The sequence below is a fragment of the Nilaparvata lugens genome, chromosome 13, assembly GCF_014356525.2.
Source record: "Nilaparvata lugens isolate BPH chromosome 13, ASM1435652v1, whole genome shotgun sequence".
Lineage (NCBI taxonomy): Eukaryota > Metazoa > Arthropoda > Insecta > Hemiptera > Delphacidae > Nilaparvata > Nilaparvata lugens.
Window position 1 is genome coordinate 29,601,957 of NC_052516.1, and position 24,700 is coordinate 29,626,656.

The 24,700-nt window shown below is 34.9% G+C and overlaps 1 protein-coding gene and 1 long non-coding RNA gene across 3 annotated transcripts in view; one reads left to right on the forward strand and one right to left on the reverse strand.

The window, feature by feature from the left end:
* Nucleotides 1-24,700, reverse strand: part of LOC111056087 (pickpocket protein 28-like) — a 42,082-nt gene that overhangs the window by 12,383 nt on the left and 4,999 nt on the right. The window contains exons 1-6 of one of the 2 annotated variants that reach the window (XM_039440274.1): nt 19,490-19,618; nt 18,687-18,803; nt 14,982-15,218; nt 13,988-14,096; nt 10,019-10,167; nt 2,398-2,596 (exon numbers count right to left, since the gene is read on the reverse strand). In XM_039440274.1, coding sequence (XP_039296208.1) covers nt 2,398-2,596; nt 10,019-10,167; nt 13,988-14,096; nt 14,982-15,208 — 684 coding nt within the window. In that variant the 5' untranslated portion in view covers nt 15,209-15,218; nt 18,687-18,803; nt 19,490-19,618. Of the gene's footprint in view, nt 1-2,397; nt 2,597-10,018; nt 10,168-13,987; nt 14,097-14,981; nt 15,219-18,686; nt 18,804-19,489; nt 19,619-24,700 lie in introns of those variants that run through there. The other variant, XM_039440273.1, reaches the window with a different exon arrangement.
* On the forward strand, nt 648-22,751 carry LOC120354076. The gene is made up of 3 exons (XR_005572819.1): nt 648-1,136; nt 18,335-18,339; nt 22,704-22,751. It is a non-coding gene; the product is annotated as an uncharacterized LOC120354076 (long non-coding RNA).

The following is a 24,700-nucleotide window of genomic DNA, read 5'->3' on the forward strand; positions in this document are numbered from 1 at the left end:
CAATGATTTTGAATGTTTGTAGTTGAGGTAACAGCATGTGGACGATATTCTTAGTAAAAGGTGTCAGATAATCTTGATTCACTCTTCAAGCTATCTGGCAAGATGCTAGGTAGCCTATTGCTCTTAGCGGGCTTGGTTCAGTCGGGAAGTTCATTAATTGAGGGGTCCCACAATTGTCCTATCGGTCCCCGAACTGTCGGTCCTCTATGCCCTCGACCACTGGGCTCCAGGGTGGGGAGAGCGGGTGAAATAAGAAATAATTGGACAGGGATTGGGATACGGATTTCAAATCCCTACAACTATTTAATTTTATAAAGATAGTATGCAATCTATAATTGCATATTACTGGCAAGCGATTTGTTACTGCAAGTATGGAATGTAGATATTCCAGGAGAGGAGGGTGAGAAGAGTAATAAGGCTTCGACAGACAGACGCGACACAGGCTCGGGACAAACCGAGCGTTATTGAGCTCGGGAAAATATCGCTAGTTTACCGAACTGAACATTCACACACGCGCTGCACGCAGACGCTCGCAATTCGGTAAAACCATCCTGTCCTGTTAGGTTTTGTGTGTGTACCGTAGCCTACTGCTTCTCATTGAAATCCCGTAATTTTTTATTTACTACTTTGCTGTTCAATAAACGGAATTGATTTTCTTTTGGCATGCATATTCCTTGATGCTTCTTTAAACCGATGTCAAGGTTATTTTTTTCAAAAAAATTCTGATAATGTGTAATTTCTTGGTTCAAGTTCGTGAATTTCAATTATAAAACATGAAAAGTTACTTACAATGGCTCATCATGTTCGTCCTCGTCCATAGCGAGCGACAAAAGCAATGCTTCTTCTTGTAAACACTGATCCATATTTAAAAAAATTGAACTAAATTATTAGCTACTAACTACACTGCATTCATGTGCGATAAGAAAGGTGTGCACTACTGATTCCCGCCTTGATTTCCGAGCGGTCTACCGAACAGATTCGGTAGACCGAATTACCGACGCGATCTACCGCTTGCGATAATATCGCTTTCCTCGGTATATCGCTGCTGTGTGCACGTTCTCATTTACCGCTATGTAATAACATATCGTACCGAATCGTCCCGAGCCCTGTATCGCGTCTGTCTGTGAATGCCTTAAGTCAGGGTAGCTTCACGCGAATCTGTGACTGTGTGGGATTTCGTGCAGCAAATCTTCAGCTATTCAACATGGAACATGATACGCTAGTCTGTGACTGCGTTTAGGAACCACCAGCGAGTCCATAACTGCTGACAAGGGAAGGATTTAAATCACGCTAGTCTAAAACTGCATAGGGTGACATAAAACAAATCTTGAACTGCTTCACAGGAAATAATATTGGACATGCTAATCTGGAACTGTGTGGGGGAAATAATAGCAAATCTATAACTGCTATTGGATTAGCAGAATGTAGCAGAATGCTATAACTGCATATATAGGATTACGTGGCAATCTACGACTTCAAGTGGCATTTTTTCGTGTGGCATTCTATTTAATGATTGCACTAGTTGCATCTATCTATCTTTTATAATAATTCTCTCATGCAGAGGAGCAACCGATGAAATCTGTCTTATGTCAGTATTTCTGATTTCATCAATGCAGCCAAATACACTCCTTAATAACCTCATTTTTGTAGTTTCAATTTCTTCATGTGTAAATCCAATATTCACTTCCATATAGAAGAGTTGGAACTGCAATAACTTTGTTCTCGTTTTTTGTCTTGATTTATTTTTGGGGTTTCTATGAACAGTGTCACATATTTTCTGAAACTTCGAAATTTTATTGCACACATCAATATCCGTTTCATATGTTACTTATAGAGCACATTAGGAGCGCAGCAACTTTGTCGTTATATGACAAACGCCGAAAGGAAAATTGTAACAAATTGTTACATGATCACAGAACTCAGTTACGATTTAGGTTATATATATTACATATATTTCAGAAAACGAATTTTTTCAGAATAGAATAGGGGGTTGTTTGGAATTGTTTCAATAAATCTATGTAGATTAAAAACATAGTTCGATCGAAACAGTTTTGAATGGACCGTGAGTTCATCTGAAACAAAGCAAATGAAACGTTTCAAAACTTTTCGTATTTAATTGTCCAATACTCCCCAGAATCATTCCACGAAAAATTCAATATGATCAAATTAATGAAGGCTCAAAACGACCCTTCTCCAGTACCTGATAATTGGACTATTAGATGAACCTCTGGATGAGAAGAATGTCAAAATACATTATTCTCATGAATACTGTATTCCATTTAATACATTCATTCCTATTTCATTTGTATAAATTATTTATTTGACATATCGGTACCGATAACAAGTCACTGAGCACTCAATTCTCAACAAAATATTGTGTGTCATATCTATATTCACCATGAATCCCTGAGAATCGCCTGAGCACTCACTGTCGAAGTCTTCGTTTTTTGCTGTCAATGAAATTTCCAGGCCAAACTTGATGCCAGGTCTAACGGACCTGCGTGGATGCGTAATTGAAGGAGGTTGGCTTTTGTAGCCACCCTCCAAGTTCCAATCGGTGGAATTCGGAAACGATTTCAGATACTTGGAGTTCAATCTGCAATCAATACCATTTTTCTCACATATAATTTCAGTGAAAAACAATATACCATACATAACATCTTTTGGAATCCCTATGGTTATATGTTTGATGGATATTGAAAGATACTTCCATTCCTACTACAATATTATCTATACTTATAAAATTGTTATCTGAATGAATGACTCACTCTCTGATCACGATTTCTAAAGAACTACTTGAAGGATTGCAACAAAACTTAGAATAATATAGCGTCGAGGGAATTCGGTCGAAATTAAACTTGGGGAAACAAAGGGGTTATTCATTAAAACGGAAGTAAGGTTCCACAAATCAATTATCAATAACGGGGCACCCAGCTTGGCTCATAATTTTTATTTATTGATAAAAAGAACACAATTCTTCAAAATGATCGTGATTTTAATTTACAGCTGGCTATACGTCAGCTTATGAATTTCGGGGTTGAGATATTTTGATTCTCCACAGACGCACTTTTTATTATCCACAGACGACGAAAGTCTCAGCTGTTTTTCCTTGGATGAAATTATCCTTTTAATGTCGTTTAGCGAGTTTTTTTCAGGGATGAAGACTAGTGGAATCGAATTCTTATATCATAAACCTATTATGTTCCAAATTTCGTGAAAATCGTTAGAGCCGTTATCGAGATCCGTTGGACATAAATAACCATATAAATATAAATAACCAAATATAAAAATATGTACAGATATACAGAAATTGAATGCTCGCTAAATATGATAGGATTTCGAGATCCGTTGGACATAAATAACCATGAATAAATATAAATATCCAAATATGAAAATATATACAGATATACAGAAATTGCTCGCTTGATATAATAGGATTATTCCCAAACATTTATTCTTCAACCAAAGAGAATAGCTCATTGGTATATTGGAGGATATGCATAAGGCTAGGCGCACGGCACCCCTATGCTTTCAGCTACCTTATTTCTCGTCTACTAGCGATATTGAACCTTCAAGTATTGAAAAAATTCGCTTGTATCTGGTCCAACTTTGGACTTACTAGAGGCCGGAGTCGTTGCCGTCTGTATGTTCAACAATAAGTTCAGAAAAAATTGATCAATCAGCTTCAAATTTTGAACACGTATTCTTCGAACCTTTTCACATGCCGAGTTCGTTGGACAATAAATTGACACACTCCTTCGTCTTTTTCCAGGATAGAACATATAACATTGAAAGTGCATAGGAAAAGAACTGTTTTGATTTATCATTTAGTCAGCTGAAGAGTTCATTGCATGCAATTACAACAGTTTTTCAATTCTTTCATTCATAACATCAGCTGAGGCTATTTGGAAGCTATCACACAGATAGCTTTTGATGACCTTTTGATAGACCTTCATGCGCTGACACATGATTTCAGCTGCTTGATATACTAGTGACCCCTTGGGTTGGAGAACTCGCTCAAGAACTGTTGTATTGTATCTTTGAAAGCTGCAAATCTAACTAGAGTTGATGAAAATCATGAAAACAGCAAAATTTTTCTCTCACAAGAATAATTTGACAGTAGGTTTTATTGGGGATCCTATTTGAGATGAAAAATTTCTCTTCAAATATCACTCTGTCACTTATTATTATTTTTATATCCTGAAAAAGGACGAAGGACTAAGTGTTAGTGTTAAGTGTAAGCTAATTTTGTTATCCAACGAACTTGACCTGTAAAAAGGATTGAAGAATATGTGTTCTAAATTTAAAGCTAATTGAACAATAGATACTTTCTAAAGTTATTGTAGAACATAGACACATTATGAACAACGACTTTGGCCTTCAGTAAGTCGAAAGTGAGAACTTGCTGACTTTCGTTCAACAACATAATTTACAACATTCACATCAACACACTGATATTGGCTGAGATATCAATGTGCGGTCTCCGCCACTCTGTATCGAAATCATGTATTATATGGCAACCTTCTCATTTGAAAAAATCTGGTGTGGTACACTCACACAACTTTCCTTGCTCATTGAACTATAATGATTGCTCATTGAAACCTTGAACCTTGCTCATTGAAATTTTTATGACTAAAATTATAACCAATTAAAATCCTATCATTATAAATCAATTATTATTATTATTATTGCAAGTAATATAATTCCTTAGATAGGAAGATGAGCTCAAGTAAAACACCGAAGGTTAATAATAGAAATGTAAACATAGCGAGAGTACTTACGCGTTCCCAAAACCAAAATTCAAAACCGCCAAAACCAAAAACCCCAGTTCTTCAAACTACTTTAGCTGAAAAAGTTGCTCAACTACAAAGTAGCCACACTGATTTAAAAAACCAATTAGAATAACTTTAAAAACGTCTGAGGAAGAAAGGTTAGGGATGGTAGAAGAAATTAAATCTTTGGAACTGATTATAAATTACAAGATGAAGACCATAAAAAGAAATACTAAATCTAAAAAATCAATGTAGTCTAATGTCGGAGGAAATAAAGAAACTAAAATCTAAATTTGATAATACTAAATGTATGATAGAACCTCCGTCCAAATGCAAAAAATAGAATCTAACTTAAATGATGGGAAATGCTCTAAAAATGGTCGAAATAAAACGTACAGTGAGGTTTTGAAGACAGCAACCAAAAATATAGCTGAGGGAAATAAAGATAGGAAAGGGAGAGTTCTGCTACTGACGTCCAGTCATGGACGTGATTGCAGTGATCTCCTTGATAAAAGATTAAAAAATAAATTTGATGTCCAATGTTTTTTCAAGCCAAGTGCATCAATTAATGCAGTTGTAGAGTCAGCTAGGGAACAAACTAAAGACTTTGATGAGAATGACTATCTAATTGTACTGGGTGGCTCAAATAATATAAATGAACCTAACTTGAATCATCTTCCTCAAGTAACAGAAAAAATCAAGGAATTGTGCCACTCAGCAAAAAAACAAACTTAATAATAAGTACTATTCCTAATAAGTTTGATAGGCCAGAATTAAATGAAGCAATCAATTCGACAAACAAATCAATCCATAATACAATCAACAGCCTAAAAAATAAGAATTCTAAACAACTGGGGATTTGTTTTCTAAATGAAGGCTGAAAAGACATAACTTCACTAATCATGGGTTGCATCTAAATCGATCTGGCAAAGTAATCTTTTGTAATAGATTGGCAGAGCTGATTGAAAGCCGTTTGCAATCCTCGGTTTAAAAACAGTCAAAAAAACAAATAACGATTTTTTAGTAAATTGGCTCAAAACAGGGAAAGGGAAATAGCTACAAATGCTAGAGATAGAGTAGCACAAGATGGTAAGGTTTTTAGTATTTATCAAAGTAGCATTCTTGGGAATTTTATTGGACAGGAAATTAACATGGCATCCTTACATTGAGAGGATATGTAATAAGATATCATCTGGGTATTTGTCCTGCGGCAGCTTGCTAGGCTGAATGATAAAAAAACTACTGTTAACTGCTTACCATGGACTTATACTATCTCATATTAGGTATGCTATTTTAGTATGGGGTAATTCATCTCAACAAAATATGGACAGAGTGTTTAAGATTCAAAAGAAGGCACTCAGATGTATAGAGAAAGTGAATAGGTTAGACTCTTGTAGGCCTTTATTTAAAAAGCTTGGTCTATTAACTGTGCCATCTTTGTATGTATATGAAGTTGTAATGCATGTGAAAAAGAGTGGTGTGATCCAGAATTCAGATGTTCATGAGTATAATACGCAAAACAGAGCAGATTATCATATAATGGGTCACAATAGTAGGTTATTTGAACAAAAACCAGATTATATTGGTAGGAAATTTTATAACAAGCTACCTCAAATCTTGAAAAGTGATGATGATTTGAAGATTTCAAAAAACAAATGAAAAATATTTAGTTGATAAAGCTTTTTATAGTGTACAAGAATTCCTTTCAACTAGGTTGAACTACTTAGTGTTAGAATTATTATGTAGCCTAATAACATGACTTGTCTTATACTCCATGACTGGAGTCTTTAGGACGTAATCTAAAAAAAAAAAAAAAAAAAAAAAAAAAAAAAAAAAAAAAAAACTATAAGCCTGATTCTTAAACGAGAATGATTTAGGGGAATAACACAATGACGATTGGCGGCAACATATTTGAAACTACGATCAGACTTCTGTATATGTGTATAATTGTTTTCAGAGTACTTTTTTTTCCTTTGTGTAAATTGTGAAATTCGATATTTTTTACAAGTCGTCAAAACAGCTGTTCTACAGATGAAATATCTCGACTATGTGTTCTTTTTATGAACTGATCTACCTACCTACCTCATGCACGAGAAGGAGGCTACAAAGTCCATTTCTCAAGGATGAGGTGGACCCCACATTAGTTTCCCAGAAAGGAGACACATTCCAGATAATAGAGCCGATATACAGGATATGAATTTGAAGAAAATCGGTAAAGTCATTTTTGAGAAAATCGTGAAAAACATTGTTTTTTAGTGATTATCTGCCATTTTTCTCAATAATATTACGGAGCTCCTGAAATTTTCCCGGAAATGAGACTCATGTCAGTTGATAGGACTTATGAATAGCTATCCATGGTATGAATTTGAAGAAAATCGATAGAGCCGTTTTCGAGAAAACCGTGAAAAACATGGTTTTTTAGTGATTATCCGCCATTTTTCTCAATAATATTACGGAGCTCCTGCAATTTTCTCAGAAATGAGACTTATATCAGTTGATAGGGCTTATGAATAGCTATCCATGATATGAATTTGAAGAAAATCGTTAGAGCCGTTTTCGAGAAAACCGTGAAAAACATGGTTTTTTAGTGATTATCCGCCATTTTTTCTCAATAATATTACGGAGCTCCTGGAATTTTCACAGAAATGAGACTTATGTCAGTTGATAGGGCTTATGAATGGCTATCCATGGTATAAATTTGAAGAAAATCGGTAAAGTCATTTTTGAGAAAATCGTTAGAGCCGTTTTCGAGAAAACCGTGAAAAACATGTTTTTTAGTGATTATCCGCCATTTTTCTCAATAATATACGGAGCTCCTGGAATTTTTCCAGAAATGAGACTCATGTCAGTTGATAGGGCTTATAAATAGCTATCCATGGTAATATATGGGTATAAATTTGAAGAAAATCGTTAGAGCCGTTTTCGAGAAAACCGTGAAAAACATGGTTTTTTAATAATTATCCGTCATTTTTTCCGCCATCTTGAATTGAATTTTATTGAATCTCTTATTGTCGGATTCTCATGGTATAAGGACCTTAAGTTTGAAATTTCAAGTCAATCGATCTGTTAATTAGGAATGGAGTTATCGTGTTCACAGACATACACACATACACACATACACACACACACACACATACACACATATACACACACACACACACACATACACACATACACACATACACATACACACATACACAATACACACATACACATACACACATAACACATACACACATACACAATACACACATACACACATACACACATACACACATACACACATACACACATACACACATACACACATACACACATACACACATACACACATACACACATATACACACACACACAGACCAACACCCAAAAATCATGTTTTTGGACTCAGGGGACCTTGAAACGTATAGAAAACTTGAAAATAGGGAACCTTAATTTTTTTGGAAAGCAATACTTTCCTTACCTATGGTAATAGGGCAAGGAAAGTAAAAATAATGATGTTGGATTCATATGGGAGAAAAAAATGTTGAAGACAGATGACAGAGTAGTTTCCCCAATGAAACCTCTTGTTAAATTATATACTTGTGGAATGAATATTCAGCTATTCATAATTTACACCAGATTATTATCTATATATATAAAAGCGAAATGGCACTCACTCACTCACTCACTCACTCACTCACTCGCATAACTAAAAATCTACCAGACCAAAAACGTTCAAATTTGGTAGGTATGTTCAGTTGGCCCTTTAGAGGCGCACTAAGAAATCTTTTGGCAATATTTTAACTCTAAGGGTTGTTTTAAGGGTTTAAAGTTCGTCTTTTAGCATGTATATTCTTCTTCTCCCAATCTCTCAATTATAATTGAAATTTCCATATCATATGTTACTATAGAACTATAATCTAGATAGAGTACCTCTTTGAAACAGTTTTTAACTGGCAACTAAATTAATAATTTTGTCAGGTTGGCATTAAGTTGAGTTGTCTTTGTTAGGTTGGCACCAAGTTGAAGATTCAAATGCATTTATCGCGGAAAAATATTGATTGGGCACTGCTACTTCAATCCTGGGAATATTAGATTACAAGCAGTCAGGCTCGCTTCGCTCGCCGTATCCGTCTGGCCAGGGGGCTCCGCCCCCTGGACCCCCGGCTGGATCGTCCAAGAATGAGATCAGCAGGCTCGCTTCGCTCGCCTGCATTTTTATCATATGTTAGGACAATCCAGTCGGGGGTCCAGACTAAACGGATATGGCGAGCGAAGCGAGCCTGACTGCTAGTATCTCCATATAATTGAAAATATCGGGGACCGAGCTTAGCTCTGGAGTACAAAAGCATAAAAAAATTATCTCGGAAGGAGAAATTATAAAAACATTCATAGTTCATACAGAAATGTTCTATCTAATCACAGTATAAATTGAGATTAATTCCCAGAGGAATGCAAAAATTTCCCTCACAAAGGCCCGGTTGCACAAAAGCCCGTTAAATTTTAATCCTGATTAATTTCACGTGAACCAAATCAGAGAAGACCATTTCAAAAAGATGGATCTACTGGAATTAATTAGGATTGAAAAAAACCCGGCTTTTTTTGCAACCGGCACTAAGTACCTGATTGAATGATGACAAAATTTCAACAGCTGAGTCATAATTTTGACAGTCACACACACATGAACTCGCTCACTCACTTCCATCATCAACAGACGACGAAATAATTACTATCAGCTCTTTTTCCAAGGATGAATAATAATTATCCTTTTAATGTCCTTCATCGAGTTTTCCTAAGGATGAGACCTAGTACAATCGAATTCTTATATTATAAACCTACTATGTTCTGAATTTCGTGAAATCATCAGATACGTTTTCGAGATCCTGTGAGATACAAACATATAAACATGTAAACATCCAAACATCTAAACATATGAACTTAATGGATCGTTTAATAGTATAGGATTCGCGTGTTTCAATGATTGCAATAGAACATTAAGTTCTTGAGCGAGTTCTCCAACCCAGGGGTCACTAGTTTACTACTATTCCAATAATCGGTTATATACAGATCCCTAATAATTTTCACTAAATCGAAACATATATACAGTCCAGTAATATTCTCAAGAAAGATATTATGTACCAGATTGAATATTCTTCAATATATTTAACAAATCCATCCTTGATCATCTTTGCAATTATATGAATAAATTAATATAGACTATTATTGATGATAAGATCGGTTCATAATGGAGCCGAGTTACTCGCCCATCTTGATGATAGATGTCAGAATGATTAAGTGAGTTTATAGTGATGCAGTAGCCCTCGTTAGTCATTATTGGATCGAAAACATCTCGACATTGATGATGAAGTTTATCTTTTCGCCAAAAGCAATCAAAAAAAAATTTTTCCGCAATCTAAAAACAGATAGAAACAGGTGAAAATTCCATAATATCTCTGTTTACAGTGTCTTAAGGCTGTGCAAACGCTAAAAATGAACATTCTACTCGTGATATTTTTCAAAGTTTTTCGATTCGTATATCAACAAACTATCAAAATGAAAAAGTTTTCTCAGGAAAACATTTTTTTATGATCATTACTTTTTGAGATATGAGCGCCTAAAGTTTAATTTTCTGGGACAGAACTTTTCAAATACGGTAAGAAATGAATCCAAAAGATTTATAGGATAGATTCTTCATGATGTTGTTGATCTAGTAAAACAAAAATGTTCTGAAAATATCAATTTTTAAGATAGTTATTCAGTTTACTAAAAATAACCAAAAATAACTTTTAGTTTAGTTAGTTTTGGTAATTTTTGGTGAATTGAATAATAACTTTTCCAAAAATTGATATTTCCAGAGAATTGTTGATTCACTAGATCAACAATACCATGAAGAATCTATCCTATAAATCTCATGGGTTTATTTCTTGCCGTATTTGAAATGTTCTGTCCCGAGTATTTAAACTTTAGGCGCTCATATCTCAAAAAAAATGATCAGAAAAAAAATGTTTTCCTGAAAAAACTTTTTCATTTTGATAGCTTGATGGTATAAAAATCGAAAAACTTTGAAAAATATCACGAGTAGAAAGTTTATTTTTAGCCTTTGCACAGCCTTAAAGCCTTAAACCAGAAGATTCGACAATCCATCAAATATAACAGTTTCCTTTTAAGAATATGAATAAATATTTAACTTTAAAAACTAAAATCTGATCAGACAGTTTCGGCTGACAGAGTAAAGACGCTGAGCAGAGGAAAAAGTGGTACTTCTCACGCTAGATATACAAATAACTATCTCATCAAAACATTTTCTCCGATCATTACTTTTTGGGATATGGGCACCTAAAGTTTAAATTTTTGGGACAGAACATTTCAAACTCGGTGAGAGATAAATCCATGAGATTCAGGGGATAAATTTTTCATGGTATTATTTATTGAATGAAACAAGAATTTTTTTTAAAAATATCAATTTTTGAGAAGTCATAACTTAGTACTCATTGGAGATACAGAGTTCCGAATGATCTCATTCTATTCAGAATTTTATCTGAAAAAGGCTGAAGCAAATTTTTCGGTCCGATTACGAGATTTGGCAGAAATAGCTTGAAACTGGAAAATGAGCCGAAAATACGAGGGTTTTGGGCCACTCTGTATCTAGCACAAGGAAATTTTGCATGAAGGAATGGGTTCTGGACTTCTCTTATGTACCCAAATAATATATTGAAAAATCAGAACTACAATATAAATTGCTTGCACCAATGTATAATAGTGACTGGACTAGGTGGGTTTGGACGCAAACCTCAGGTGGCTCGTTGTAGTAAGTGATAACTCGCTGGTCTAATAATCAAAAGAAGCCGAGTTCGAATCTCGACTGGGGCAAACGTTTTTGACCACAGCACATCACATAGATACGATAAATGAATGAATGATAAATAAATGAATTAATAAATTTTATTGTCATAAACCAACATTGGTAATTGACAAAGTGACACAGTAAACAAAATACATTCATTCAGGTACTATCAAAAAATTCGTTCAAACAATAAAACGGTCCTTCAAGAAGCCAATAAAATAGTTATTTCTTGAAATGAACATGTTAGCACATTTGATCTCTGTAGGTAACTTATTATAGATCTTAGTCCTATGCTGTCATAATGCTTCATGCTTGTGGATAGACGTTGATATGTTATATCAATTTGATGTTTATACCTTGTATCATGAGCATGAATTTTGCATCTTTTCTTCAAATTTCACTCATTTTTGAAAAATCATAACTTAGTACTCATTGGAGATAGAGAGTTCCGAATGATCTCATTCTATTCAGAATTTTATCTGAAAAAGGCTGAAGCAAATTTTTCGGTCCGATTACGAGATTTGGCAGAAATAGCTTAAAACTAGAAAATGAGCCGAAAATACGAGGTTTTTGGGCCACTCTGTATCTAGCACAAGGAAATTTTGCATGAAGGAATGGGTTCTGGACTTCTCTTATGTACCCAAATAATATATTGAAAAATCAGAACTACAATATAAATTGCTTGCACCAATGTATAATAGTGACTGGACTAGGTGGGTTTGGACGCAAACCTCAGGTGGCTCGTTGTAGTAAGTGATAACTCGCTGGTCTAATAATCAAAAGAAGCCGAGTTCGAATCTCGACTGGGGCAAACGTTTTTGACCACAGCACATCACATAGATACGATAAATGAATGAATGATAAATAAATGAATTAATGAATTTTATTGTCATAAACCAACATTGGTAATTGACAAAGTGACACAGTAAACAAAATATAGAACACAAAATACATTCATTCAGGTACTATCAAAAAATTCGTTCAAACAATAAAACGGTCCTTCAACAAGCCAATTAAATAGTTATTTCTTGAAATGAACAATGTTAGCACATTTGATCTCTGTAGGTAACTTATTATAGATTCTTAGTCCTATGCTGTCATAATGCTTCATGCTTGTGGATAGACGTTGATATGTTATATCAATTTGATGTTTATACCTTGTATCATGAGCATGAATTTTGCATCTTTTCTTCAAATTAGGTAAGTTTTTCATTGTATAAAGAGTTACATTGTAGATATACAAATTTATGACTGTCAATAGTTTAAGTTTCTTAAAAAGACACCCTGTCTTTCGAAGGAGACGATAAGATGTCGGTCCCGACTACCTAAAATGTAGTCGTCATCTTTCATCATCATCCCTCTCACTCATCACACATGCACAAGCCTAAAAGCTTATGTGGGTAGTACCCTCAGTATTATTATATTAATAATTATTGAACCTTGAGATTCTTGTCGTACGGGGGGGGGGGTATCGAATCAAATCAAATTTTTAGGGGGGGGGATCAAAAAAAGGTCAACAGTGTTCAAAATAACTACTGACCACATTTTTTTGTAAAGGGGGTTTTATGGGGGGGAGGTTTTAATCACCCTGGTTATTATGAATTAATTTATATCACCCAAAACATAAATCCTACTTCCCTTCCTACTTGTGTAAATTGAGATATTTTAAGGACTAACTGGCACAGCCCAAAACTGTTTCTTCCCCGAATTTCGATTCATACACTATAAATAGTCCAAAAAGTAGGTTATGTTCCATACACTTGAATTCAGGTCCAATTTTCAGTCCAAACATTCGAAAACAGAAAAGCTATAGATTGTTGACAAACCAAATTGAATAACAAAACAACACTCACTAATCACTTAAAACTGTAGAATAGTGATTAAATTTGAAAATTATGATATACTGTAATTTAGAATGATATACCATGTCATGTCAACAAATCAGATTATTTTGATCAAGTCTATTGAAATTTCTAGATAATATTTATCGTGAGATAAGCTGATTGATTACACAGCTGAACATAATTTTGTCTCTCTCCCACACAGGCACACGCATCTTCTGTCATCTTCTGTTGACGACGAAATTATCATCTTTTTTTCCAAGGATGAATAATTATTATCCTTTTCATGCCCTTCAGCGAGTTTTTCCAGGGATGAGACCTAGTGCAATGGAATTTTTATATCATAAACCTAGTATGTTTTAAATTTCGTGAAAATTGTTAGAGCCGTTTTCGAGAACCGTTGGACATATATAACCACATAAATAACCAAATATATAAATAAATACAGAAATTGCTCGCTTTATTTAATAGGATATAATGGAATGGTAGTTGTTTAATATGATTTATACAGCACTCGCAACATAATATTTGGAAATATAGGTACCTACCTCTTCTAGAAAGGCAATACTTGATTCATTCAACGTTTCAGATCCATAAGCTTTGTTAGAGGAGTTTGTCCTCTGACACAACAACTGAGCATCAAATAGTTTCTTCTTCCTGAAATAATTGTTAAGGGTAAGCTTATTATTGTCAATACATATACTTACTATACAAACTTGTCTAGAGATAGTTTCTGCTAGAAGGCATTTGATTATTTACATTCCAATTCCAATTGATGTTGCTGGTAACTCTGGAACCAACAGTTTTTGGGACCAGCTCTTTTACATAGAATTAGCAAGTCATTTGCAGTTCACCTACATATAAATATTTATTTAAACAAACTTTATATATCCATTATTTAGATTTTAGAGTTCAATTATTATTTTCGCTACTTGATCCCGGAAATATGAACTTCTAGCTTTTTTTCAATTCAACGGATGGTCATACAAACGCTCACGTAGGGATACAGCAGCCGCTATGTGCCTTTATTAGAGGGATTCTTACCCTCGACCAGGTAGCGCTAGCAGACTGAAGGGTGAAACCCGTCGACGTTTTAGACACCTCAGCTAATTCAATTAAATTTCAATTTCACTGTTCATATAACTATTGTAAGTTACAACTATCCCACAAAATAAATAGCAGTTAGAGCACAAGTTTACACTCTTGCTAGTCGAGCTACAATAAAACGAATAAAACATCATTTATCTTTTGTGAACATTGTAAATAATTGAATAACAGAAATTATACTATTTCAAAAGAACTTGTACATGATCACTTGTATCAGTGGTCAGGAATGCCCAGACGACGTCCTTGGAATTATTGGAGGTTCTAATCATCCCAAAAACCAAAAATGACCACTTAAACACATTTTTTATGAGGGGGGAATTGTTAGGCACCCCTGCTTGTATATTTATAATATTATAGTTGGTACATTGTTGCATTCTGTCTTTTTGTATGAAACTTTTTAAGAAGTGTATAATTTTATTGTGATGGTATACTTACTCATAAACAGTTAATTCGCTAGAGTTTTTCTCAGTAACCGCTGTGTAGTTGAAAACTGTTCGCCTTACTTTGTTTTTGCTGCATATGGTAACAGCAGGGAAAGGAACGTCCCATATAGGAGTCAGCTTTTCTTCAAACGATACTATAACAGGCGATTCATTCCACTGGATCCACAACCCGTTAATCAGGTACAAACTCAGCAGAAAACTAAAGAGGATTGCGAACATCCACCAGGCTCTGTGGAAGTGAATGGTTGACTATGAAGTGCTGGGATAGACCTGGTATAACTGAACAAAGAACTTAGCATACCAGTAGAGCTCATAAAGTATATGTCATATTATTATTACACATAATAATGACACAGAAAAGGCAACATTGCATCGTATTCAAACCAATGTCAGCCAGCGCATATAGAATGCTCCATTTTTAGGTGCGTACAGACTTATGCGCCACGCCGGCGCGTATTTCGCTTTTCATCAGCTGATGCAATGCTTATTATTATGTATTGTACTTTTTCTTCGGAGATACCGATATTATAAACATAGTATAAACTGTTGAAAAGCGAAATATGCGAGTTCGTGGCGCACAAGTCTGTTCGCACCTTAATACAATTCTGACCTTAAGTTCCAAATTTCAAGTTATTCCGTTAATTGGGAGATGAGATATCGTGTACACAGACACATACACACACACACATACACAAAAAATTTAGAAATTGGGGTACCTTAATTTTCACTTTCCTTGCCCTATTACCATAGGTAAGAAAAGTATTGCTTTCCAAAAAAAATGAAGGTACCCCAATTTCTAAATTTTCTAAATTTCCCAAATTTCTACGTTTCAAGGTCCCCTGAGTCCAAAAAAGTGGTTTTTGGGTATTGGTATGTATGTGTGTGTGTGGTGTGTGTGTGTGTGTGTGTGTGTGTGTGTGTGTGTGTGTGTGTGTGTGTGGTGTGTGTGTGTGTGTGTGTGTGTGTGTGTGTGTGTGTGTGTGTGTGTGTGTGGTGGTGTGTGTGTGTGTGTGTGTGTGTGTTGTGTGTGTGTGTGTGTGGTGTGTGTGTGTGTGGTGTGTGTGTGTGTGTGTGTGTGTGTGTGTGTGGTGTGTGTGGTGTGTGTGTGGTGTGTGTGTGTGTGTGTGTGTGTGTGGTGTGTGTGTGTGTGTGTGGTGGTGTGTGTGTGTGTGTGTGTGTGTGTGTGTGTGTGTGTGTGGTGGTGTGTGTGTGTGTATGTGTGTGTGTGTGTGTGTGTGTGTGGTGTGTGTGTGTGTGTGAATGTATGTGTACACGATATCTCATCTCCCAATTAACGGAATGACTTGAAATTTGGAACGTAAGATCCTTACAATATAAGGATCCGACACGGACAATTTCGATCAAATGCGATTCAAGATGGCGGCTAAAATGGCGAAAATGTTGTCAAAAACAGGGTTTTTCGCGATTTTCTCAAAAACGGCTCCAACGATTTTGATTAAAGTTATACCTACAATAGTCATCGATAAGCTCTATCAACTGCCACAAGTCCCATATATGTGAAAATTTTAGGAGCTCCTCCCCATCTATGCAAAGTTTGATTTTAGATTATCAATTATCAGGCTTCAGATACAATGAAAACAGAAAATTTCGAGTGGAAAAGATTGAGCATGAGAATTTCTACAATTAATGTTCAGTAACATTTTCACCTAAAATTGAAAAGTAAGCTCGAAATTCGAGAAAATGTGATTATCCAATTGCAAACTGTTGGCTACTGTTGATTCTATTGAATGATTCACTATGAAGAGATAGCAGACCTCGTGTGTCTCCAGCGTTATTGCCCTGTCACCAGCTGGCTTAGATCTTTGATCTTAGATTAGACTTGAGATGCGCGTGAACACTAGCGTCAGTTGATCAATTTTCATAACAGCAAGGAAAGTTGTATGAGTGCGCCACACCAGATTTTTTCGGAAAGCAATACTTCCCTTACCCATGGTAATAGGGCAAGGAGAGTAAAAACAGTCACAATCAGTATGGTAATTATGCTTGCAGCTAATCATTCATGTAGTGTTTATTCTCCTTCCAGAGGAACACTTGAGAAGGATTTGAATAAATATCAGAAGATAGTAAAAAAGGTGCTCCAGCGTTTTTTCAGCTTTTTTCGAGAATGAAAAGATAGTGTTTGTTATTAGTACAAAGGTCCAGCTGTGATCTAGAAATTCCAACAAAGTTATTGTGAAAATCGGTGATTTTGCATTTTGCTGCGTTTGCTCAGCTTTGTTGGAAACTAATCGACAGGGAATGATCAATTTTCGTAAACAGCCATGTTCAGCTGAAACTTACATTGATATTGTGTTACAAGGACGCCACAAATTGGCATTTATCTATGTTCTCTTTGGTATTTCAAGTCCTGAAGTCCTCTATTGACCCTATCTTATGGAAGTAAGCAATTTCGTGAAATTAAAAAAATGCATGCGAGCAAAACGAAATGGTCTCATTTCTAGCTGATTACGTCTTGTTGGCTAGACGGATGGGGCAAGCTAAAAGATCCTTTCAACTGGTGTATTGTAATAAATTATTTTGTACATCTCATCATGGTAATAATAATTATGAAATTATTTGGCAATTCAAGTTTCATCTAGTATTTTCAAAATTTTACTCCATTGTATATTATTGGTAAAATGCACGGCCTATAAATCTACAGCCTATAAAGTGTTTCAGGCCCATGGGCGAGGGGACAATTGCCCTTATCAACTACCCACCCATCCAATTGGATCTACTAGCAATGAAATAGATAATATTCATCCACAGCTCCTATAAATGTAGGTGGAAAGAAACTATTATGTGTACATCACGAGTGAAAAATTGTTTTTTCCTCCACCCACTGTCTAAAGTACTTACTTTACTCCCTGAAACATGATACTAAAGTGTCACTTTTTCGCTTTCGGTACTAAAAAACAGAAAAACTCCCTAGTGTGGAAAAGTGTGGAAAAAGGCTCCATTCAAATAACATGGGAAGCATCTCTATTTTAAAAACTTACATTGTAATAGGTTAGAAGGTCTAAGCTCAGATGAGGAAGCATATAGAGTAGTCATTAAACCAACTAAATTCAATACCTTAACCAGACATTTGATCGATTTATGTTTGTATGCTAAGATTATTACAAACTTCATATCACTATACTAGAAAAATGAAAAAAATCTTTCTATTCCATGTTATTCAAAATACCAGCCAACGAATATTCCTCATTAACTAATCAAAATTGAAACGGGAACTTCAGCATAGCTGTAGTTGTGGCGGCCATTGCTGTTACAACTTTTGCCGACAGATAGTGCTGTCGACGGAGAACTGTGATTACAAGCCAGCTGTTTCTGTTTACTTTTTAGATTATGTTGTAACACATTGTTTGGTCACGTACGTTTTTGAAAAGTATTTTATTTGAAGTTTTTATAAAAATGTAGGTGGAGAAAAAATGTTGTGTATATCATGAATTTTTTCTCCTTCAGGAAAATTGTTGCCCTTGGCTTCGCCTTGGGCTTCAAACTTTTCCCTCTAGGAAAAACAGTACTTTCAACTCTAGATATACAAATAACCATTACTCCCTCAGAGAAATTGTTCAAACTCTCCCCTCAGGGAGAAAAATCTGTATTTTTCACTCTAGATATACAAATAACTATTATTTGTAACATATTATGTTACCATATTGATCATGTCATGGAGACGTGAAAATTGACTGACCTTTCGAATAGTGGCCTGCCTTCAGCGACAACATATTTGACTCCAGCCAAAGATGAATGTCCACAAAAGTCCACAATGTGTCGTCTGATGAATCTTTTTATGGGTTGTTTGGTCCTCCTAGTAAGAATACAGACATGTCATTATATAGTTGTATATGGAGAAAATATACAGGTTTAATGATAATTATGGAAACAGATCTTTCACAAGGATAATTTGACAATTATAGGTTCCATCAGGGATACTATTCAAATAGAAAAATCTACTTCTCTGTAGCTTCAAAGATTTGGCCCTTCATCTTGTATTCACTATTTTAATGTGGCTGGAATATTTGAAAAGGAAGATGGTCATGTGATGCATGATGTCGATAAAGAATTTTAAGAGAAAATTGATGGGGAAATCATTGAATCAAATATACTATGTGCTATTTCACTGTAACCGACCCAGATGGAGGTAGAATTCAGAGATCTCTAAATTCTATAAAGGGTGAGACATGTGACTCTATTAATAACAAACTTTCTGCATTCTGATTTCTGCATTGAATTTGAAATTGGACAAAAATAAGCTGCAGCAATTTATTACACATTCTATGACACAAAAAAACCGCCTGTAAGATTTTGCTAACTCTGATCTCTGATAGTTTGTTTACGAAGGTAACGTGGACTTTACTCAACTTTCTACTCAATAAATATAATAATTAGGGACTCGGTCAATATGGGTTTCTTGAAAAATGAGCAAGACAATATAATGGCACTCGCTGAAACCTTCCACTACACTACGTTGTTGATAAACAATAAAATACATACACAATTCAAACTACTTTCAATAACTTTACGAAATCGGACGAATCAAACATTTTGAAAATTTATACAATACTTATATTTCACCACGTTCAAATAGGGCCTTCGAGGCCCGAGGCTACCTCTAGATTTTTATCTGATTCCGGCCGCGGCTTGATTGGAACTGAACTTTTTCACGCAAATTATTTTCCCCTTCCACCAAAGAGACGACGGTCCACGTGGAGACAGAGCACAATTCCCTGAGAAAGGAAAATGCAAGTTTGAAATATTCTTGAATACTCGTGTATTTTCCATCGCTAATAGAAATGTTCCGTGTGAATACTTCAACCCTGCATAAAATTTGAGTCTTCCCGGACGCAAGTTAGCAAAATCTTAATGTGAGAAATTTATTTTTCAACAGGAAAATGAATTTCTCACGATAAAAATTCAAACAGCTACAAAATAACTAGAGTCCCGTTATTGAATTCTCAATTCTACTCTTTTCGAATGAACCCATAGGCTACTAAATTTATCTCTATGAAAACACAAACCCATAATTAATTTATCTCAATAATCATCACCATTACACTACAGTAATAGCATCATAATTATTGTTATTGAGTCTAGTTTACATTCATTCAACTCAAATTCAATCCTATTTCTATATTTTTTGATCGGGTTGATTAATTTTTTGCCAGATAATTGTTCTTGTGAGATCAGCTGATTGAATGCAATGGTCCAACAGCTGAGGCCCACACCCACGCACGCACTCGCTCACTCATTTCCATTATCAACAGACAACGAGATTCTTAGCTGTTTTTCAAATGATGAATTATCCTTTTAAAGTCGTTCAGCGAGTTTTCCCAAGGATGAGACCTAGTGCAATCGAATTTTTATATCATGAACCTACTATGTACCAAATTTCGTGAGAATCGTTAGAGCCGTTTCCGAGATCCGGTGACTTATAGATACATAAACATAATTATAAACAGAAATCACACGTTTCGTAATAGTACTCTATAGTATAGCTGGTAGCCCATGCTCCACTGCTCCACAGTGTCTGTTTGAACCAAACATCGATTAAGTTTATTTTCACAGTTCCATGCTGATATTGGAAGTATTAACAAAACTGTCATAATTATTTACAATAGAAAAACAATTTGATTGGGCTCTTATCTTACTTCAACTTTGTACCCCAGATTGTATAAATCTATTGAAATTACAGTTTTGATTATCAAGAACGGAAATAGGCGTATAATAATTCTCAGTAAATTCGAATTAACAATATTTATTCAAAGTTCAAGAACGAGGAGTAGAAGTGGAAGAGGAAGAAGAAGAAAGAAAAATATGAAGAAGAATAAGATATAGATGATGAAACCGTTGAATACACTATTTTATCTATGACCACTCTCGAGACAAAAAACAGGATTTTGCGCAACTAATTAAGGAAAAGATTAATTTTCCCAGGAAGACAAGTATATCTCGGTACCAAATCAATATGACTCTGATTTCATCGTTCCAAGGATAGAACTACAATTGATTACAAAATAGGCTACTTTACCTATTACTTTATACTTTATCTATTTTTCAGGAAGTTAGCCTCCCTACAAAGCCAGAGAATTAGAAATTTCTACTATAGGTTACCAATACTTTTAGAAACTACCACCACTCGTTTCAAAAAAAATTGTGAAATTTTCTGATTCGTGATTTTCTTCTTCTTCTTCCTAAAGGAGATTTCTACACCGATTTTGCCAGACAGGATGAAATGACAGAGTATATTAAGGATATACTAAAATTTGAACTACAGTAACCGCTGAGCCAGTTGAAAAGTTATTTTAGTTTCATCTGGTATGGAAAAATGAGTTGACATAAATGAACAACAATAAGAATAATTTTAAAAAACAGTTGGATTGGATGGGGGTCTCAAGTAAAATTTGAAAAAAATGTGAAAATGTTCTAGTGGACCCATTAATGGATTCATCTCATTATTAATTCATTTGGATAAGGTATTTTCCCTGATGACCTGAAAGAAGGAGAGTTTTTCACCAATTCACAAGAATGGTGATTCTGAAACAGTAGAACATTATAGCCCATTCACATTCCAAATGTAATAAGTAATAGATTGATGTTGAATGTGATGAACATCATGGCTCCCAGAAAGGAGAATCAACAAAAACTGCAATAGTGTCCCTTGTTGGAAGACTAATAGATATTGGAAATTGGAGATCCAAGTGATAGAGCTGCTACAATATTTCTTGATCAATTCGAAGCTTTTGATTGTGTGAAACATAAAACATTATCAGAAATTTAACAAAAAGTATAGGTATAGAACTCGTTGAAGTCATAAGTAGTTTAGTGAATCGGATAGAACTCAAATGATTTGATCTCACAAAGTTGAAAGGGAACAAAATAGTGGAAATTGAATATAAAAAATTGAAGGGTCATGTCAGCGTACCTCAAGGTTCAATTTTAGGTACCTCACAGTTTCTGTCATATTTGAACAAATTACCAAAAGTGTAAGAATATTAAAGAGCTTTGCTGTTTGCTAATGGCACCTCGCTTCTCTTTAGCAATTCTCCATTGTTTGGAAATAAATTATTTTACTGGAGTCAATTCTATTTTTCAATTCCTGAGTCAGAAACAATATTAACAAGATAGTAAAAAATGCCAATTTCCGCGATTCAAAATCAAATATGAATCAGTAGAGGATGAAGCAATATAAGTGTTCATAGAATTCAAAAATCGACAAAATTCTTAACTATCAAATCCCACTTCATTAAGAAGTGTCTGTGAACACTAAGGGCCGGTTTCCGAGCTCGGGATTCAGGTAAGTTCTAGAGTTTGAACAGCTGGAGACAGAAAATTAGCTTTCCAAAACGGGGCGTGGTCGCAGTAAATAGTTGCAGCAAAATAAATCTTCATTTTCTCATTTCTATAATTGGAAACGTTTTTCCTTGACTAAATGAAACATTCCTAAAAAATTCAAAATAGCTGAGACTTTACACTATTTTATCTTCATTTTTTATTTTGTGTTCAATTTTCTAGTTTTTATAAATTTAATTTAAACGTGACTTTGACTTTGACTACGACTACGCCCCGTTTCGGAAGGCCAATTTTTTGACTCCAGCTGTTTTAAGTCTAGATCGTTGCTAAATCCCGAGCTCGGAAACCGGCTCTTAAAGTAGACGCACACAGATCGTCATCGGACGGACGGCACGCATCGGACGGATCGGACGATTAGATTTGATGCATTGTTTTCAATTGGAGTGCGAATACCTATACGATGCGGATGGATGCGGATGTTTCCATTATAATAATAAATGCTTTATTCAACCAATAAAAATAAATAGATTAATAAATAAATTGAAAACAATGCATCAAATCTAAGGCCGGTTACAGAGCTTGACCGACCGTCAGTGCGTACGTCAGTCGCGCTTGTCTTTTCCATAGACAAACCACTCTCGGTCTCAGTCAGCACCGTATCGCACATGCGTTAGTAACGGTTTTTTCCCGTTCCATTCAGTCAGTTCTTTGAATGTAACGTTCTTTGTGATGATGGTTACCGAGCACTGTAACTGGAGCCAATCGTCATTCTATTTTGATCATGATATTATTATCCAATGATGATTTATCATTGAATCCAAAATATGAATCATTTTATTTAATAAAATAAAGAGTACTTTTGAAAAATATTTTTGATGATGATATTATTATCCAATGATGATTTATCATTGAATCCAAAATATTAATCATTTTATTTAATAAAATAAAGAGTACTTTTGAAAAATATAATATTAATAGAATATAACGGTTGTTTTTAAACTGATGTTAAAAAACACTATAACTAAGTCAGCATATTCTCATTTCAAAGCAAAAACCTAACCCCCTAACCACCCCTTTTACATTCAAAACATCAATAATCATAACTTTTGGTGAAAACCTCTAATCCCTTCCTCTAACCCCCTGACCTGTCTTTCTACCTTTGAAATATCAAAAAGCATAATTCTACCTGGACCCAATGTTTTTATCCTAATAAAACATTATTAAATATAACCTAAATAAAACCTAACCCCTGACCCTTTCACATTTAATACTTTAGATTTATTTGTCATCTTCAGAACAAATCATAAACATGTGGTTCATTTTCTAGAGCTGAACATATTCATTTTATGATGTGCAAGTCGAATCTTGCACAGAGAAGAAGATGTTCTCCTACTTTGTGAATCTTGCCAACACACAACTAGCTGGTATAGTGAGGTCCACGTTGTAATGGAAATGTAGGAAGATAGGAGAAAAGGGTTGCAAGATCTCAGCCTAGCGACCAAAACAGCTGATACTGGTATATCTGATGAATTTAACTGTTCATTATTTTTGAAAATAGTTAATCATATTTTATTTGTCAAATATATTCCTTTAAGATGTGATAATAAATTTTCATGAAATATTTTGTCAATTAGTTGAATTTCTACATTGTTGATGAATGATGTGGCATCATCGCAATGCTGCATGAAAATTTGTAGCTGTTCGTTAAAAACAAATTCGAATAAGACGAAAATAGTAGAAGAAAGCAAAATCCACAATCATGTTACACAATTGAGAACTCCGACTATTACATCGAAGCCATTGCGAGAAGAAACATCACGATCAGATAGTGCGCTTCCGAGCCCCAAACCGAACTTCTCTATGACTTGCGATGTACCATGCACAACCACTCCATGCAGCGTGCCACAACTCCGGCCGAACGCATCCACTCCTCAATATCATAGTTCACTGTTAAGTCAATCACAAAATGTATCAATGAATAATATTTATTCATTTGATAATTGCAGTGTTGATTCAGAGCGGGACAGCATACAGGATGAAGATACGGATCAACTAGTAGGCAAACTTTTATCGGAAAATGTAGAATTGAGAGAGAAGAGTTATTCACAAGATAATTGCACTGTTGTTTCAGAGAGGGGCAGTATAGAGGATGGAGATACAGACCAACTTATAGATAAACTTTTATCGGAAAATGAGGAATTGAGAAGGAAAAATAGGACATTGAGAGAGCAATGGGAGGCGGCTATCGATAGATCAATAGCTAATGATAGGAAGATTTTGGAGTTGACCGACAGAGCTATGGTGAACTGTGAAACACAAGTGGATTTTAAACTAGATTTTCCTTTGGAGGTCGACTATTCATTGAATTCAATTCCTGATTTCAGCCAGAATATTGGAAAAGTGCAGAATGAACTT